Source organism: Oxyura jamaicensis, chromosome Z, assembly GCF_011077185.1.
Source record: "Oxyura jamaicensis isolate SHBP4307 breed ruddy duck chromosome Z, BPBGC_Ojam_1.0, whole genome shotgun sequence".
Taxonomy (NCBI): Eukaryota; Metazoa; Chordata; class Aves; order Anseriformes; family Anatidae; genus Oxyura; species Oxyura jamaicensis.
This window is the reverse complement of record NC_048926.1, coordinates 64,686,442-64,704,746: the sequence shown is the minus strand read 5'-3', so window position 1 is coordinate 64,704,746 and position 18,305 is coordinate 64,686,442. Positions and strand designations below refer to the sequence as shown.

The following is an 18,305-nucleotide window of genomic DNA, read 5'->3' as shown; positions in this document are numbered from 1 at the left end:
GAGTAATTATTTAACTTCTTCAATATTTTATTCCATTTTGGAATTCTTCAAGTCAAGGGTATCATTTCATTCATACTGAGTTTTATTGTGTAACTCCTGATTGATTTATTGTGAAGACAAAGAGATTGCGCTGAATATTTTCATACTTTCCACAAGTTTTCAGTGTGGTCGGTAATAATAAAATTTAACTATCTGCAGTCTACCAAGTGACAATTTACTGGGCTGCAAGATGAGAAAATCTTGCTTGTGAGTATTCAGATGAATGTGTACCCCGTGGGTCATTAATAAATCCTTGAAAATGTCTACAATCTCAAGGTAGTTTTAGCACATTTTTATGAAGGTTCGTGATGTACTTAATGTTTCATGTTGTACTTCTTGCACAGTTCTTCTCAAAAAGGAACCACAGCTCAAAAAGGAACCATTTCCAAAAGGTTCGGGTGTTAAACATGACAGTAAGAAACCATGTCTGGAGCAGCCTCTTCATCCTTCATGGGAAGCAAGCAAGAGACTTCGGGAACAAATGTCCCAAATTACAGCATTCCAAGGAAAGAAGATTAAATTTGATGACTAGGCTGTATGTAATTGAGATTTTAAAATACGATTCTTGTAAATTTGCATCCTGTGGTACTTTCTTACAAAGTAACAACCAGTGTTTGAACACTTTTTTCTCTGTGATAAGGATGGAAATCAGACTAGAAATCTTCACTGAGATAAAATTTTACGTCTCCAAATTCATGCATTTTTAAGCCACCTTTAGGTGTATTTATAAATTATTTTTACTAAACAGTCCTTATCCTTTGCAGTCTATAAGAAAGCATTGTTATTAGATTGCTTCATTTACTGAGCGTGCTGTCTGTTGACTTAAGGTATGGGCATATGGAACTGGTTTATAAGTCCTGTTACATAATGCCACCATTTATGAAAGACATCCTAATGTGAATGAATGGGCTTTAGGAACACCCTTGGTGCTGTGCAGGAGCCGTACAGGCTCTCTGCAGCTTTGTTTTTGTAAAAAATGTTCTTCTAACTGCTTGAGGGCTTGTATTTCAGGTGAGAGCTGGGAATACTAAATACCTCTGCTGAAGTGATAATCTTAGGACTACATTATCAAATCTCGGGTGAGAAGAAAGGATCTCTTAAACATGAATAGACTTCACAAATTCATGGGTATATTGGGTATCTCAAAAACCCACTCTGTAATGTATGTGGTATCAAAATTTCCGGATAGCAATAAAATATTGGCCTGTTAACTTGCAGTCTTTGTCATTTCTTGATTACACTGCTGGTCTGAAAAACTGAAAAATGTGTCTTTAATATTTCTGTCCTGGAGGTTGTATCTGGGTGGTTCACTGTGTCTGTCTTCCACTTGTACAATTAGAACTCATCTTTTGTAGCTGATATTTAAGCAAATAGAATGTATATAAAAAGGTAGTGTTAGACAAACATATTTAGTTATTTCTCATAGAGTGCTGAAAAACTGAAAGCCTTGGTCTTGGCAGACTAAGAAACATTTGACTTTTAAGTGGCATTTTCAATTTTGGAGTTCATTTGATTGGGATATGAGATAAAATCTTCAGAGTATTTTTCTTCAGGGTCTTTTCCTACTGCTTAATTGAAACAAGTTCTGAATTTATAGTTGATCATTATGGTGATGTTTATTTAAATATGGTTACTTGTGCAGCCTGTAATCTCTTAAGTTGTAGAAGCCCTTCATATGTGTTTTACTCTAAGAAAAAAAAATCTATTTCTGTGACTTGATCTGTGATTTACTGGGTTTATTAAATGTTCTCAACTCCTGTATTAGAAGGCACAATGAACAATTAATTCACCCTTTCAATGCTACTTATCATAGAGAGGGTGGATGTTAGGGAAAGGAGTGGGTATCGCTTATCTCCGCTTTAATAAGGCTTTTGATGCACTCTCCCATAATATCCTTATAGGTAAACTGAGGTAATATGGACGAGGTAAATGGAAAGTGAGATGAATCAAAAACTGGCTGAACTGCTGAGCTCCAAAGGCTTTGATCAGGAGAAAGCCCATACAGCTGGAAGACAGGTAACTAGTGGTGTCCCCAGGGTTCAGTAATGAAGTCAATAGTATTTAACGGCTTCGTTAATGACCTGGATGATGGAACAGAGCGCACCCTCAACAAATTTACAGAGAATACAGAACTGGAAGGAGCGGCGTGTAAGCCAGATGGTTGTGCTGTCATGCAGAGGGATGAGGACAGGCTGGAGAAATGGTCAGAGGGAAAGTTTAAACCTCGTGAAGTTTAGGAAGGACAGATGCAAAGCCCTGCCCCTGGGGAGCAATAACACTGTACACCAGTCTGTGCTGGGTGCTGATGGCCTGGAAACAGCTTGCAGGAAAAGACCTGGATCTCTGGTGGACACCAGCAGACCATGAGCCAGCAATGCATCCTAACAGCAGAGAAGAGCAGTAGCCTTGTGGCTGCATTGTTTGCCCAAGTTGCATTGCTTCTGAATTTGAAACTCAGATAACCTTCCATTTCCCGGTGCTCTTTTTTGTTGCTGTTTCTAATGTACCGCATCCAATGACTTTAAACTTAAGGCCAGAAAAATTAAACATGAAAACATGAAAGCCTTTTTATTGTGTTTTTGTAGGGAAGGATCAGCTTTTGTAGAAAAAGCCTTGCATTTACCTGCCACATAGCAAACTCTTGTAGTTTTCCAGATGCAAGTGCTAGTCCTGAATGCTTACAGTAAACAAACGAATACATAATCCTAGCTGAATAATAGTCCAAACAAATGTTTGACATGTGACTTCTCTTGTTCCAGTAAAAGGCAAGAAAAATTTCTTTTGTTAGCTGTCATCAGCTATAATACCATTTTTCATGGACAGCTTATCTTTCTTTGAGTAGATGGGAACCATATTTTAATAGTTGACTTGCATTAAAGACTAAAAAGTTAAAGAGTGCAAGTAGTTTGAAAAAAACAACTTTAATAAGCATATGTTCTAAAATGTGTGTTTGTATGTGCTGAGAGATCTAGGAGCATTAGTTTATCTTGGCATGGGAGCAAGTTTCTTACCAAATTCTTACAGCTGTAATTTGTGGCAGTAGAGTTCTTCTTGAAGGAAACCTAGTTTATCAAAACATCCATTTTTTCCTCTTCGGAAACACTTCTGAAACACCTTTGAGCTTCTACTCAAAAAAAAATATATATATATTTCTAAATCAAAAGATGTTAAAAAAAAAAAAAGACGTGCTGAACATGATAGAGAAGAGAGATGAGGTTATTGGCATTGCTTCATATCTTAATAAATTATTGCTACTGGTACAGAGTGACTCACCTGGATCATAGCCTTCATGTGCTAAGCACTGCACAAATGAGCAGTGATGGTTAAAACTTGATAATATTTATAATGTGCAACTGGGTGATTTCTACGAACTGATAAACTCAATGAACATGCCTGGAGCTTGTTGATAAAAGTTAGAACATTTTTTCTTCATTATGACAACATAACATTTTCAGTATATAACATTGCTTGTATCTGTAACATTGTTTCAACAGAGACCTCTCACAAAGTATTACAAATCTATTTTTATAGCGATACAGAAAGTTATTTCATTCTGTGATGATTAGATTAAGAAACCTTGAGAACCATGCTTTCCAATTCAGTACCATACCACTGGGGAAGTGTTCTCAGTCTGGGTTTGTCAGATACTCCTTGACTGCTTTTAGCTGCACAAAGTTTTCACTTCAAACTTCCTGACAGAACAATCTCAGATTTCAGTATCTTTAAAAAGATTCAGTGTTAGTTTAAATATATTAAAAGGGAATAAAAGAGGGGAAAAAAAAATCAAAAAACACAGCTGTGCTATTGACAGCACCAGTTTGAAGATTTCCAAACAGGCATAAATATTTATCATCAGTTTTATATGAACAAGTTAAATAGATGAATTAGGGCCAGAACTGAAATTCAATTATTTCTTAACTGAAAGTTTGGGGCTATTTTTGAGTTGTAGGCTGGTGACAGATCATTTTGTGATACTAGGCAGGTGAGTTAGAGAGTGGAATGATAGTAGATGAAAATTGTATTTTCAATAAATCTGAATATTCTTACTACAATAATTGGATGTATACTTGTTTTGACTGTATTTCTGTACTCGCATGGAGTTCTGTCCCTAGAGAGAACTAGTCCCTAGTTCTAGTAGTTCTAGTTTTGGACTCTAGTCCCTAGAGCTAGGGATAGCATTTGCAGAGATTGCTATTTAGAAGTTCTTAGCTCTACACTATATAGCATAGAAATAATATTGTGAATTAAATTTTAGAAACACCACCACAACATTGTTCAAATCTGAAATAAGTCTACTTTTTTTTTTTTTTTTAAAGATACTACATCATTTTTGTCTCCATTTACCCAGGATCAAGAGTACCATGGCTGATATTTCAGTGCTTGGAAACCTCTTATTAGAGCAAACAATTGACTGTTCTTAACCATGTTCTGAACTAATCTCTCAGCAAAGGGAACAGAGATGTTTCATAATTCATCCCATTTAATCAGCTTAGCATACAGATTGAAGAGGCAGTGGAATGTTGGTTTGTATTCAGAAAATGTAAATAAAGGATAAAATGTTTTTGGAGTAACTGAGTGTTAAATGTGTTATGTCAATTGTACAGAGTACATTGACTATCTGTGACAGACTTCTGATACATTCTTTCCATATGAGAAAAAGTTTTTGGTGCAAAAATTCCAAAAGTGGTTTCTAAGCTCCTGTTCCTTCAGAGACAGCTTGTTTGGTAAGGAAATACTTAACAACATGGGCTGTATCCAGATGAACCATATCTTACCCTATTATGCCTTCACTTGTTAAGCTTTTGTGTAGCGTGAGAGGTAATTTATCATCCCTTGCATCTTTTGATTTCTTTTTATCTGGGCGTGACATTTTTTTCTGAGACCATGTCAGAGCGACAAGAGCTTCCCCATTTTCACGTCACGTACAACATGTACATGCACACAACTTTCACTGAAGCTTACTCACTACAGTTGGATGTGGCCTATGGCGAAGTCTTCCATTAAGCATAATACTTAGACAAGTAGAACGCTTGAAAAACTTTATTCAAGTCATTTTCACATAAATTTGCAACCATAATACGGGCATGTAACACAAGAATATGAAAGTGCAATAAAGAATACAAAGCTAGTGTCTGAATATTATAAATAAGAGCTCTTCAGATAAAGATGCAAAGTTTTTTGAAATTAAGACTCTTGGAAGAGAAGTGAAGAAAATAATGAAAACAAAACAAAAAAAAAAGTAGCAAAAACAAGTGGCATTTCACTGTATCTGTAGCAAGTAGTTGCATAATAAAAACCTCCCCATAACATACTTTTTGGTTTTAATTCAAGTTAAAACCTTTCAGCACCTTTTATGATTTGGAGAAAATGAAAATGCCATGTCAGCATAAATGTGAGACACAGGATAAACCACCTTTTGATGTCTCATTTATGAAATTCACCATGCTGATCTGAATGAGTACAATATAAACAACTCATAAATGACAAGGTACATTTTGGTGTTTGTACCCATTCAACACTGCATAGTAAACTCTGGAGCAGAGAGAAAAATGAGTAGACTTTTACTAACACAAAAACATCATCTACACAATATGTTGGTTCAGATGGTGACCAATCTGTCATTTTTGTTACACTTTTGTCTAGAAATATGCAAATACCAAATATATTTCAGGATTAAAAAAAAATATATATTTAACAAACCCCTTCTGTAATGAGTCTGGTACATAGTACGTTCCTTACGTGCAGTTTTTACCTAAAGACTTGAAATGTGAGAGGCAATTGCTTCACACACATACTAAATGTTTTGTCTTTTCAAAGATCTGAGACTACATGACAGCAATTTTATACTGGATTTCTCACAAAATTTGTCTGATACTACTCCCACTGAGACCAATGGTAGATCCCTTTCAAAGATGATAGAAATAAGACCAAAGTCTTGTAAAAAAGGATTCCAAAACATAATTTGCTTTATAAAATAAGGTTTTATCAAACCACTTTTTATAAATGTTTTTCAACAAAAATGCATGTAATTTCTTAAATATATTCCAGTATGAATACAGTCAGTTAAGATGTCTGGGACAAAACTGCAGAGCCAAGACACTGAAAATTCTGGTTGGCACTCCCCTACTTAGAAAATACTTCTACACATGCTATATGATCAACTCTTCTACTGCTGTGATTAGTTAAACAGGGTAAGTTAAAGTCACATTTCTTCATTTTTTTTAATCCTAAAATCTCTTGCTTTTCTGAATAGACTGTTCATGTTATCTTAGGCAATGTTTGTGCTATCGTATATTACTGTCACGTTCCTTAACATACACTTTAAAACAAGTAAAAATATTTTGCTACGGAAAAGAGCTACATCTCTGCAGCCACAATATCCCCAATACTCGAAGTTATGGCGTTCAACACCTTTCCGAACCAGGCCATTCCCATTGAAAGGTCTAAGTCCAGTATTACAACTTGCTCCACCTACACAGATGTTTAACCTCCTCTGGCTTCCTGCTGACTTCAGTGGAGTTCTTGCAAGTAGTTTGGGTATAGACATGCGAGCAGGTTACTGCCTAGAAAGCTGAGGGAGAAACTCCTCAGCTGCTCTGTGTCCAGTTAGTTTCTTGTCCCACATTCAGTGTCAGGCACAATGAGGTAAGAGCACACAACCTCTTACCAGGAAGCAGTCTGTGCCCACAGCTTAGCTTCCATTACAGTAGTAGCTTGTGTGTCCATTGCCCAAGCTGCTATCAGGACTTTTCACCCCAGTTCTGACCTAGGTTTCTAGAAAGGTGAATGCACATGCATCCCTTAAACCCTAATCTTAAAAACTCTGAGCTGCGATTTCAGAAGCCTGAGCTTTAATCAGGCCCTCGCTTTGCAGACACATGTAATAAATGGCTTTCTAATAAATCTAGTTTCCAAATTTTGCTCCTGTTCGGTGCCCATACTGGTGGCTGATTGCTAAGATGGATCTCGAAACAAACAAAAAGGGACCTGCAGTCTAAATTCTATTCAGGACACACTTCAAATTTGGGTTAGTAATCACTTGGTTTTGGTTCTGAAACTCTCTTTTCAGTATACCTATTAGTTGGACAAGTTTGTAACCTAGTTATGATTAAGGTGGAAATACTTTATACTCTTGAAATAAATATGTGCAGTAAAAAACAAGCTGATCCTTAATGGATATTATGATAATTGAGATAAAACTTCCAAATTTAATTCATAGGGATCTATTTCAAAAAATATTTCCAAATACTGCCTGAAGTATTCTCAATACTGGTAACAAAATCTCTCCATATTCTTCAGATCTTCCCTTTTTAACTATACTGAATAGCATGTGTACTTAAAAAAAAATCAAGAAATAAGATACCGAGCTTTCATGTCTCATTAGATGTTTTGAACTGCTGATTAAACATAACCAATACCAATCAATACTTCTAGGTCACTTTGTTTCAAAAGTAGATCCTTCGTTTTATATGATCTGAAATCTGAAGTAAAAGCATGAGATCCCCTTGTGATATGTTATTTCACAGTTTAAAAACAAAATCACAGCTACTGTAGCTTACAGCAGGGTGCACTGCAAAAGCAAAATAATTTGGGGATGGGAGGAGGGGTAGTGTACCCAGCACCAGTAAGACATTCAGTGAAAACTTCAATTTGGGCTGGAATTTTTTTCCCTTAACAATGTTGTATTTGGTTCCTGAACAGCCTAAGGTAGGATATTTAATATATTGACTTTTGTTCTCCCTCTCTACATAGTATATTTTCAACTTCATTGCTTGACTACCGAGATATAAATTTTAAAAGCCAAGTACAGTACTTCAGGGGGAAGCAGGCAGTAAGCTTCTTCATGATAAAAATACCTTTTAAGAGATTCTGACCTACTTCTTTTTATGGTGCCACCTGAGTTAACTGCCTGTATTATTTTGATGGTGAACCTGTTCAAGCAGGTTGCTTTTCACAGACGACTATGACAGGGACTCTTTGTCACCTCTACGAGCCCTCTTCTTGACAGGTATTCATTTTTATCCACATTATGTGTGCAGAAGTCTTTTAAAAGCCCCACCTTGAAAAATCTCTAAAGCATAGAAGGGTGGGTAAGTTCTTTAATTCATTTCTACTGATGAAAGGTTTCTTTCAAAACCCCATCTGTTTTTGACTTAAGAAAACGGTAAAACATCTAATGTATTAAAAATGTAAACATAACTTTTCTTGCAGGGGTATAACTGATAGATAGATAGATAGATATGTATTTCTTCGCTATATGTTAATATCCCTTGAAAACTGAACATACTTTTCTCATTCGTATCAACGTGTCCTAGCAAGTTTTATTTTAACAGTTACTGCAGCATTACTCTCAAGCTGTTTTTCATTCTGGTATTTTCTGAGATAGCTGACGTTAGTAGTTTCTATTGCATTTTATTTAACTCATTTTACATGAAGTTTTGCTACCTTTTAGAATATGTTCAACAGTAATATTCTGACTGAAGTCTATTTATCACCTCAACTCCAAGTTTGCAGGAGTTAAAAAAGTCTCATGATTTTACGAATGAGTTAGAATTTCAAAATTTATCTGTGGATGAATCACCAGTTCCATGTTTCAATAGTTTAAAAAGTAATGCCAATTCAAATGCTTAAAATCCAGTTACAGATCTTGTTGAGAAGCAGCTGATGTGCTTCAAAATCACATGATGTATGTGGGTGTATATGTGTATGTTCTGTAGTTTTGCTTCTATAGTGTTTACATCCTATTGAAATTTATATAATGATACTTCAGTTCAAAACATTTGGCTTTGTCTCATCCAGTCTCTTGTATCCTTCTCAGTACCTGTTAGAAGAAAAGAAACAGTGGTAAACACATGGTCAAAAATAACAAAAATACAAAAATCTACTACATATCCTTTTGTCAGCTTCAAGATGCAGCTCAAAAAGGGTAGAAGAAATTTTGTTAGATTCTAACAGGCATGAATATACTTACTTGCTTGCATTTACAAAGCTGGGGAGAACGTTAAGCTAATTATTCAAGCATGAATTTCTCTTCCATCTGAATGTGAATGAGTAGAAGCTGCGTTCACTGAAGTATCTACTCACTGTTGTTACAGAGAAATATTTTAAAAAGCTCCTTCCAGAGTTCTGTTAAAAATAAATCCCTCATGACCTCTAGGACACATGTTGTTCTCTTTCACCACCTTCTACAAGTCTTACCACCATACAGTAATAATAAAGGATTCTGCTGAAGCCATTTATTTAACATCTTGCATTTATGACCTAAGTGTAATTCTAAACATATCTCCATGCTGGAGTAAAAAATTTTTTCTCATTTTAGTCTCATTTAATCAGCAGCTTCCTAATACAAAGTAAGCAATGAACCTTTTACAGGCTAACTTATCAATATTCACTTCAAATTCATTATGTTTGTTTCACTGATGCTGTTACAGTGGACTATACTGGTCATTTATTTTATTTTTTGTTTACTGATCTGGAATCTCACATGAATCACATACAGTGTTAGCACATCATTTTTATGCCATGAAAATCAAACCACTTCATAATTATTTTGTATCAGTAATTAACATATTATCCGGAGAACCACTTATCTCTGTGTTACAGGAGACTAATGGCTTTCTGCGTGTATATTTCGCAACTACCAAGCTACAGTAGATCCGCAAATATGAACATTAATTAAACGTGAGTTTGCCTTTTCAGAGGAAAGCAATGGCAAGCATAGTTGTAGCATGGTTTAAACTTTTAAAGAACTAATGGTAAACTGCCAACACCGTGTGTCTGGAAGAGCTGTTTCAGGAGAGATAGCTGCTGTGTCTGCAGCACCAAAGTAACATATATGTGTGGGATTTTGCAAAATGCTTTAAGAGCTGTTTAACTGCTCAACAGTTCTGTTCAAGTGCTATAAATGGGTATTGAATGAGAACAGAAAGGTTTTAGTGCAAATATAAAGGCCTGAGCCAGAGGCAGCATCTCGGAGCCCAGGCGACAGTAGAAATTTTGAAGTGCTATATATCCCAATAGCAAGATGACAAAAGCAAAATTCTCACTCATGATTGTTTTTCAAACCTAAATAATTAAAAAAAAAAAAAAAAAGTGCTAGATTTTGTAAATAATTTAATTAGCCCAGGTCAGGATTCAGAAGATACGTAGTTATCAAGACCAAAGTAACCATTCTCATCCTTCCTGACAAAAATGACCGTTGAAAAGTTTCATCCAAATTTCAAATTAACCCACTAGATCCTGAAAGCTGTGAAGTGACACACTAAAGAAATGTGTATCATTAGAACTGGGATTTTTTCAATACGAAATACATTTCTAAACTTCATAAATCTGATTGTCAACTTCAGTACTAAGAACACAAAGCAGTTAAATATACTCACGGTGAAATTGTACAGCCAGAGGCATATGCGTGGTGGCCAGTATAGCGTATATCACAGCGTACGATATTGTTGGAGTAATCGGATTCAGGTACCAAGTAGCTGGGGTTTACACTGACCTTAAGGGGAGAAAGCGCAATGTTGTTGGGTTGGTAACTTTACATTCAAAAGGACATATGCATATGATTTGCTTCTCTTAAAATCAAAAAGGAAAAAAAAAAAAGAGAGAGAGAAGGAAAATAACTCTCCCTTCCCAAAACCCTTACCTTCAGAATGTAATTTCCAGGTTTCACATCTGTGATATCAATCCACTGGCAATCTATGTCAGCATTGTACGTGTCATAACAGCCAGGGCTCAATCCCTTGAATATAAGAGTTAGATAGGTGTCAATATTTTTTTCAGGACCACTAACATTCCAGACATTAGTAGCACTGAGACTGACTACACTTAACCATCACACCATTTCACTAGGAGAATGAATAATTATCTCAGGGAATAAGGCTTATTTTTTTTGGCATTTTATTTGAATACCTGAACTAGAACACGTAATTCTAACGTGTCAGTTTTATAGAGAGTGCTGTACTACTATCGCATAAGAAACACCTATAACTATTGATAGTTGTTCATCTGTGAGACATCTGTATTTTATCTGTAGTTTGGAGTTAATTAAAATAATCTAGAAAACCTTAATGTTGAAAAGTACTCTGAGAAGTGGTGTTTAGGCATGTCTAGTTTCCATTTTCCTTCAACTGTGTTTTCTTGTATGACTACTTTAGTGCAAGACTGGCCAGTCAGCAGGGATCCTGAGTGGAAGGCACTGAGCTACATGATAGGAAGATTTTGGAACGTGAAAGGAACCTTTACAAGACAGAATTCTGACACTACCTCCCTATTCTTCTCTAACTACCACTCCTGCCCCAGTAAAAATGTTGGAATTATTCACTGCCAAAAGACACTTCTTCACAGAAAATAATACATTTTCCAGCAGCAAAGTATGTTTCAAAGGAAACCTTACAGCTGAATATTTAAAAATCTATATTTTAAAGGCAGGAGTAAAATCAAACTTGACCGAAGACTAGACCTAAATATCTGCAAATCTCAAGTAAACAGCTTCTGAGATGTTTGAGATTCTGAGGTTCATTGGTCTTATCTATGTGTATAAATATCTGAGGGGAGGGTGTTGAGAGGACAGAACTGGTCTCTTTTCTGTTGTGTCCAGTGACAGAACGAAAGGCAATGGGCACAAACTGAAGCACGGGAGGTTCCAGATGAATATGAGAGGGCATTTCTGTACTGTGAGGATACAGAGCACTGCGACAGGTTGCCCAGAGAGGTTGTGGAGTCTCATTCTCTGGAGATACTCAAAATCCATTTAGATGCCATCCGGTGCAAAATGCTCTAGGTGATCCTGCTCGTCAGGGGAGTTGGACTAGATGATCTCCAGAGGTCCCTTCCAACCTCAACCACTCTGTGACTCTGTGATTATGAACTTAATCACCTGTGCTGGAACCTGTCACTACCCTTAGGAAGAGCACATCTTTTTGCTCTGCCTAAGTGCCACCTCTAAACAGGGAAAGGAAAATCGAGGGCTGCTTGCACATTTAGTTTTTCAGGGAAGTGCCCCGTTAGGGCTTCTCTTCAGGCAAACACTGAGACACAAGAATTCTGATAGAATTTTAAATGTAGTCTTTCTTCCAGACCTATCTTTTCTGAAAGTTTATTTGCAGTTTAGGAACTTTAAAAATAATTTCCATATATGAATGTATCAGTGGTTCAAATCTGGTGTTTTTCATCATGGCTGATGTAGATTGCTTTAGGCAAAGCTAGTGCATTCTAGTAACACACAGATTGCTCAAAATCCAAGTCCACAAGAATTCCCTCTTGACCCAGCTGGTGATCAGCTCAGACTCTTTCACATATGTGCCAAGTCTGAGGCTGGAGGAAAGTTTTACAGTCCAATTACAAACCCCTGAAATATGGGCTTCCAGTGGAAATGCTGACATAGGCATGATTCTAGTGACACAAATACTCCAGCTGTAAAATATGCATGTTGCTTAGTTAGATGTCATCGTCTACAGAAGGAGAAAAGATGTTTATAAAACCTCTTCAAAGCCTTGATGTAGTGTAGATCATTCATTATATTTATAATTCAGATGTGTACACGTCAGCCCGTGAAACATGGCTGTCATTTCTCCGTGATAAAATAACTACCTCCTAGATTAAAAACTGCAGAATAAGGGATACAAGTTTATGGTATGGCCACATTGAGTTAAACCACACGTCCACTGAGCTCAGTGTCATGTCTCTGACAGTGGTCAGCAGCAGATGATTGAGGAGAAAAAAGAAATGGGACTTGCAATGTCCCTTAGCCAGGTAAATTCCTTCCACCAGACATTTAACAATATCTGAGACACAGAATGCCATCATATTGTGTTTATTAGCCTCCATTATTTGGCCTAACATTTTTTTTTAGCTTTAGATTTTTTTTTAGACTCAGATTATTTTTGGTCTCTGCAAAATCCTATGGCAAGGAGTTGAACAATTTATTCTTATGTCAAAAGAGTACCCTTCAGTGTCTTAAAGATGTTTCCTGACAGTTCTTTGGGCTATCCTAAATTCTTGTACTGTGAAAAACAGTGAATATCAAGGATTTCTTCTTCCAATCCAGGATCACTCGTGATTTGGTACTATTTCTGGCTTTCCAAATGGAATACCCTATGAAATCTTAGTGTTGTAGCTGTACTACACTCCTGATCATCCTTGTTCTCCTAGCGTTTGTTGCTTTGTTTGTTTACTGTAACAGTTTTGAGAGGCAGTGACGAGCACTCCACTCAATAGTCAAGGTATGAGTCTGTCATGAACTGGTATAATATCAGAATGGTACATTCTTTTTTTTTTTTTTGGCTGTTCCTTTAATAAGCCCTAATACCTTGACTAATATACATGTGTATATACATGTATAATATCATGACTAATATACACGTGTTCATATGGCTGTGATTCTTTAATGACCTTCTATATATGCATAAAACAATGCTGTAAATTTTCTATCCTGGACCGCCACCCAGTAGCTACAGTATCAAGGAAATTCACATTTTGCAGCTTCATGCTCTGCAAGAGAGAAAATACTAGCTATGAACTCTGGGAACAGCCAGGGGCATCACCCAACAGTTCATGGAGGAATTAATACTTCAAACAACTTTACTGACTCAGTCCTCAGTTCTCTTTAGTTTGCTAGACCACTCCTCTCTATAAATTGAAAGAATTTGTGCTGTGCTCTAACGTAGGTCCGTTACCAGTGATGTAGGTTAATGAGTGTCCCTGCATTTTAGTGACACCTGCATTTAACAGCAAATGGGTAAACTATAATATTTCAAGTTGCTGCCCTGACCTCTGTGATGGAGAATTTCCAAGCTAGTTAACACATCAGATTTAGCCTGTACTGATAGGAAAAAGACACACAATCCAAAAATAAATTGGAGAGGAAAAAGAAATTCTGAACCACCTCTTTCTGGTTGTCTCTGAACCAACTCTTACCTGCGTGTGTGCTGTACATGCATATCGTCTATAATACCCGTAATCACAGGAGGTATCTTCAAGACAGAAGCTTGCTTTGTGTCCTTCAGCAACTTTTCTGTGTGAGCTCGCATCCAACAAGTCATAGTGACTGAACTCATCCATGCTGTGATAATGTCTGTGAGACAATGGATAGGTTATTAAAGATGGATCAGATTTTGTCAATATCATTTTAATATATTCCTATTCGCTTATCAAGATAAGACCTGGCCACATTTTTGTCATTGCACAGAACTCATATGTTAGTATACTTTTCTATTATAAGCCACTCAGTTAAGTATTCTTTTTGTTATTCCAGTTTTCAATGACTATAAAAAACCCATCTTCCTTAAGCAACTGATAGGGGAAAAACTGAACAACAGTCCTGTTTTTCCAAAAGTTCCCGTTTTACTGAGAATGAGCTGTTATTATCAGAATAACAATAGCAAATATTAAATAATTCATACTTGAGTTGTACATCTTATAACTTTGCCTCTGGGCAGAGTTTGGATAGGAATGCTTACCTTACATACTATAAATTCCAGAGAATTTTCCTACTTGATACCCAAAAAGCAACTATTTACTTTCCCATTTCCGTGGTCCTCAAGCCATGAAAATCCATATCACATTCATAATATTAGACAAAACAGATTTGCATGAAGGAAGCTTTGGCGTACAGACCTCATTAGCGTGGTCATTAAGAAACTGAACAGAGATGTCAGCATTTTTGTAGACTACAGTTAATGTGGTCTCTATTTCAAACGTGCATATGCTTTCAATCTAGGCTCAGCGATGTATTTTCTTGCTTTCATACACTGTGAGTTCTAGCTCTCTCTGTGGACTTGAACACCTACTGTTCTAGTAGTCTGACTTCTTCTTAGAAGGTGGAAACCTAAACTTGTACTACCTATCTGCACTTCGTATGCAGCGTTTGACTGCTGTTACTTATGAACACTGTTGGCTCAAGAGCTATATGAAAAAGGTAATTAAAGAGAATTCAAACATACTATTAAAATGAAGAGAAGCACAGAGAGCTAGCAAGCATACATGTCAGGAACACTAAAACCAGTTCACAGATGATGATGACTAACACTGATGACTAGCCAAAGGCATTAGTAGTTATAGTCCATTTCCAAATGGACTTGTTTCACTGCCACAGAAATGGATTTTTTCTGTTGGCAGTGTATGTTCTGTCCAAGAACTGTATTGACATCAGAGACACTTTGCATCTGGATAATTATATCTGGGCTACAGTAGCACAGTATGAAACTGCTTTTCTACCAATGAAGATTTCAGCTTCTCTCCATCCATTTCATCATCCACTTATCAACTCAGTAAGCGCCAGGGTGGGGGCCTTGTTGTTTTTGTTGGATTTTTTTTCACAGTGAATGGTTAACTAAAGCATTTCTGGAAGCTTTTTCTGTTTGGTTTGATTTGGTTTTAGCTTTTTGATCCTTACAAGATTTATAACATAATGGTATCAGTCTTTCTTTGAAATAATTTGTTTTAATTAAACTAATTTTTCATCCAAGTTCGACTACAAGCTGTTAAGCTTAAAGCCCCTGAAACTAGAAAGAAATACTAACTACATTGGCAGAAGTGGCATTTAGGTCAAGCCCACATTACATAGTATTTTTAATATAATAATACTAAATTATCACTTGTGTACTTATCATTATAACTTAGAACTATATTTTAAGTAAGATTGAAGTATGGTATACTTTCTAGTAGTTTACAGTTGATTTGGCTGTGAAATAGCAGAAATAGGAACAAGCCTGCAAGTGCATTTTCTGGAAGTGTACAAGTTTGCAATGTTACCTGTTCCCAAATTTGGGGAATTTGCCTTGCCATATTTCCAACACTTTTGCCATTCAAGAGCAATATTGCTCTGCTAAAATATCATGCTATGTATGATATGAATATTCATAAGATCAGTCAACTCAATACCATGTCTTTTCTACATTGATCTGAACATTCCTTGTCAAACTAACCCAAGAAGTTGAGGTCAAGAAGTATGGGTCAGTGTTTACAATGATGGGGAATATCCTAGTAAATGTGCATTTTAGGATTTCCAGAGTTTGTATTATTTTTATTTACTGGTTCAACTTAAATGTAACTGGACAGTAACCTTAATAAAATATAGTTAAAGGAGAAGTTTCACCTGTCAAAAACTGATTTGAGGGGTGTAATAAATTTATACTTGTAAGAGTTTTATTCTTATGGATATCCAATCTTCATATCCATTTTGTTTTCACACAGCTTATAGAAGTGGTTACCACTAGCATAAAATGAATCACAGAGTAAAATGCTAAAGCTTCCCATGGCTTCCCCCCAGCTCCACTCCAGTTTCAGAAAATGTCACCTTATAATTGACAATTTGTTAATGAAAGAGATAATTAGAAGGTACCATACTGGGCACTTCACTCACTGGTGACAGCTGTGCCACTCCCATGAATAACGGGGTCTGCTTGGTAGAAAATCCGATGTGCCTTGGTTTTTCACTCTTTGTGGGAACCTCAGGAGCACTCGATTATCATAGTCTCTAACATCTGCTCGATAAGCTGAACTGTAATAGTACAAAAAGAAGATCCATAAGTATATGCAAAAACACTTTAAAATACTTCATATTGTTTCAGAAGTGACTCGACATTACTGATCTTTTAAGCCTCCTAAAAGCTCATGCAATAGGGACGCACAAGAATTCTGTGTGGTGTGTTCAGAAGGGCCCAGTGTCAGAGGAAGGACTGAGTAAGATTCAGACCTGCTTCTAATCTCACAGCTGGATCACCGACTCTTGCTCTGCCTGTTAAGCAGATCACTGCTTAGCTGTAAAATTACTCTGGTACCAAAAGTACAACCTCAGTAACTGCTGTTAACCAAACTAATTCACTGTGAATATAACATCATGTAACAGATCTTTGTTTCTGTTGTAAAAATATTATTGAACACATGCCCCAGGCTTATCCTATTTTACACAGCTGTAATCTACAGTTTTTTACATACTGAACGTTTTAATCAGTTGCTAGTCAGCAAGACCATTTCAAATAGTCTTCATTGTAAAGTGAGCACAAAAAATACCAGTTCTTATGCCATGTTTTCTTTTTTCAGCATGTGAAGAAAGAGCACGACCACAGAAACAGTGTGACATCAGTTAATGATGCTGGTAAATAAATAAATGTGTTTTGCACGATAAGGTATCAAACCAGTTAAAATGGTTAAAACCAGCCACGGTGATTTTGTTCCAAACAAAACAGGAAAAGTCCCTCATTGCCAAGTGTACAGGACCTAACTTGGTCAGCAAAGCTGCTATTTCAGACTGTTAAAAGGCTTGGAAACACTTTTTAGAGAGATTTTAGTTTTTAAGATGTAGTACAAGACGTGTAACAATACATGTGCCCAGAAACAATTAGCATGTTTTAATTTTAATACTAACTCATGCTGGCTAGGAATAGGTTTTTACAAGTGGAGTAGAATATGATTTGGCAGGAGTAGAAGAGGCTGATGAAAATCACCAGGTCCAAGTGGATTTTTCGGTGCCTCCATTTTGCATAACTCAGCTATGTTCAAATGAGCCTGTTAATAGAAACGTGCAGCATCACTTTTGAAAAAAAAAGAAAAAACAACACTGGAGTTTCTTCGAAGTGTCTTTGGCTTCTCCCCCTAGTACAGACGTGCTGTTTTGCTGCATGCACAACCCTGCCATCTGCCACAGGCTCAGAAGAGGGCTGCAGGGGGGTCTGCGTGTCCCCAGGCCCTCCAGCCTCCCGTCTCCCACTCCCCACCAGTCCGCAGGCTGTCCCGTGGCGGCTGCAGCAGCACCACAGCGAAACCCAGAGCACGAACCAGACAGCCGGGGCGACGACACCTACCTTGCCAGGCAGTTCTCCTCGGCAGCACATCTCAAGTTATACATGGACATCCTCTGGACGTACGTGGACGCCTGGATGTAATAGGGATCCGGGACTAAGTCAGGGAGACCTGCAGTTCATCAAACCAACCACAGAACAGCAAGATCAACCCAGGACATGTCTGCACACACTTGGCTCCCATCCCCATCCTCAAGGAGACGTCCCCTGCCCCCCGTTACGCGCTCTCCCATGTGTCCAGACCCTTCCTCATAAAAAAAGGGGGTGAAAGAGACTGAGACGGGGGAAGAGGAGAAAAAGGGAGAGAGACAGAGGGGGGAGGCTGGGGGGCTCTTACCGTACTGGAAGTAGCCGGTGCCGTAGCCGGGCCTGTACCTGCTGCCCTGGCGGGGCCTCTCGTAGGTGTCGTAGTAGTTGTAGTAGGGGTTATCGTCCGTGTACTTGTACGGGTTGTACGGGTCGTCGCCC

At 37.3% G+C, this 18,305-nt stretch overlaps 2 protein-coding genes across 3 annotated transcripts in view; one reads left to right on the top strand and one right to left on the bottom strand.

The window, feature by feature from the left end:
- SRFBP1 (serum response factor binding protein 1) overlaps positions 1–1,256 on the top strand; it is a 47,167-nt gene extending 45,911 nt beyond the window's left edge. For both annotated transcript variants that reach the window (XM_035309490.1, XM_035309489.1), the window contains one exon: positions 384–1,256. In XM_035309490.1, the coding sequence (XP_035165381.1) occupies positions 384–571 (188 nt within the window). In that variant the 3' untranslated portion in view covers positions 572–1,256. The remainder of the gene's footprint in view (positions 1–383) is intronic.
- A 9,158-nt stretch (positions 1,257–10,414) lies between these two features.
- The window catches only part of LOX (lysyl oxidase), a 9,158-nt gene continuing 1,267 nt past the window's right edge, over positions 10,415–18,305 (bottom strand). The window contains exons 2-7 of the mRNA XM_035309970.1: positions 18,175–18,304; positions 17,841–17,949; positions 16,400–16,537; positions 13,954–14,110; positions 10,682–10,777; positions 10,415–10,534 (exon numbers count right to left, since the gene is read on the bottom strand). Coding sequence (XP_035165861.1) covers positions 10,415–10,534; positions 10,682–10,777; positions 13,954–14,110; positions 16,400–16,537; positions 17,841–17,949; positions 18,175–18,304 — 750 coding nt within the window. The remainder of the gene's footprint in view (positions 10,535–10,681; positions 10,778–13,953; positions 14,111–16,399; positions 16,538–17,840; positions 17,950–18,174; position 18,305) is intronic.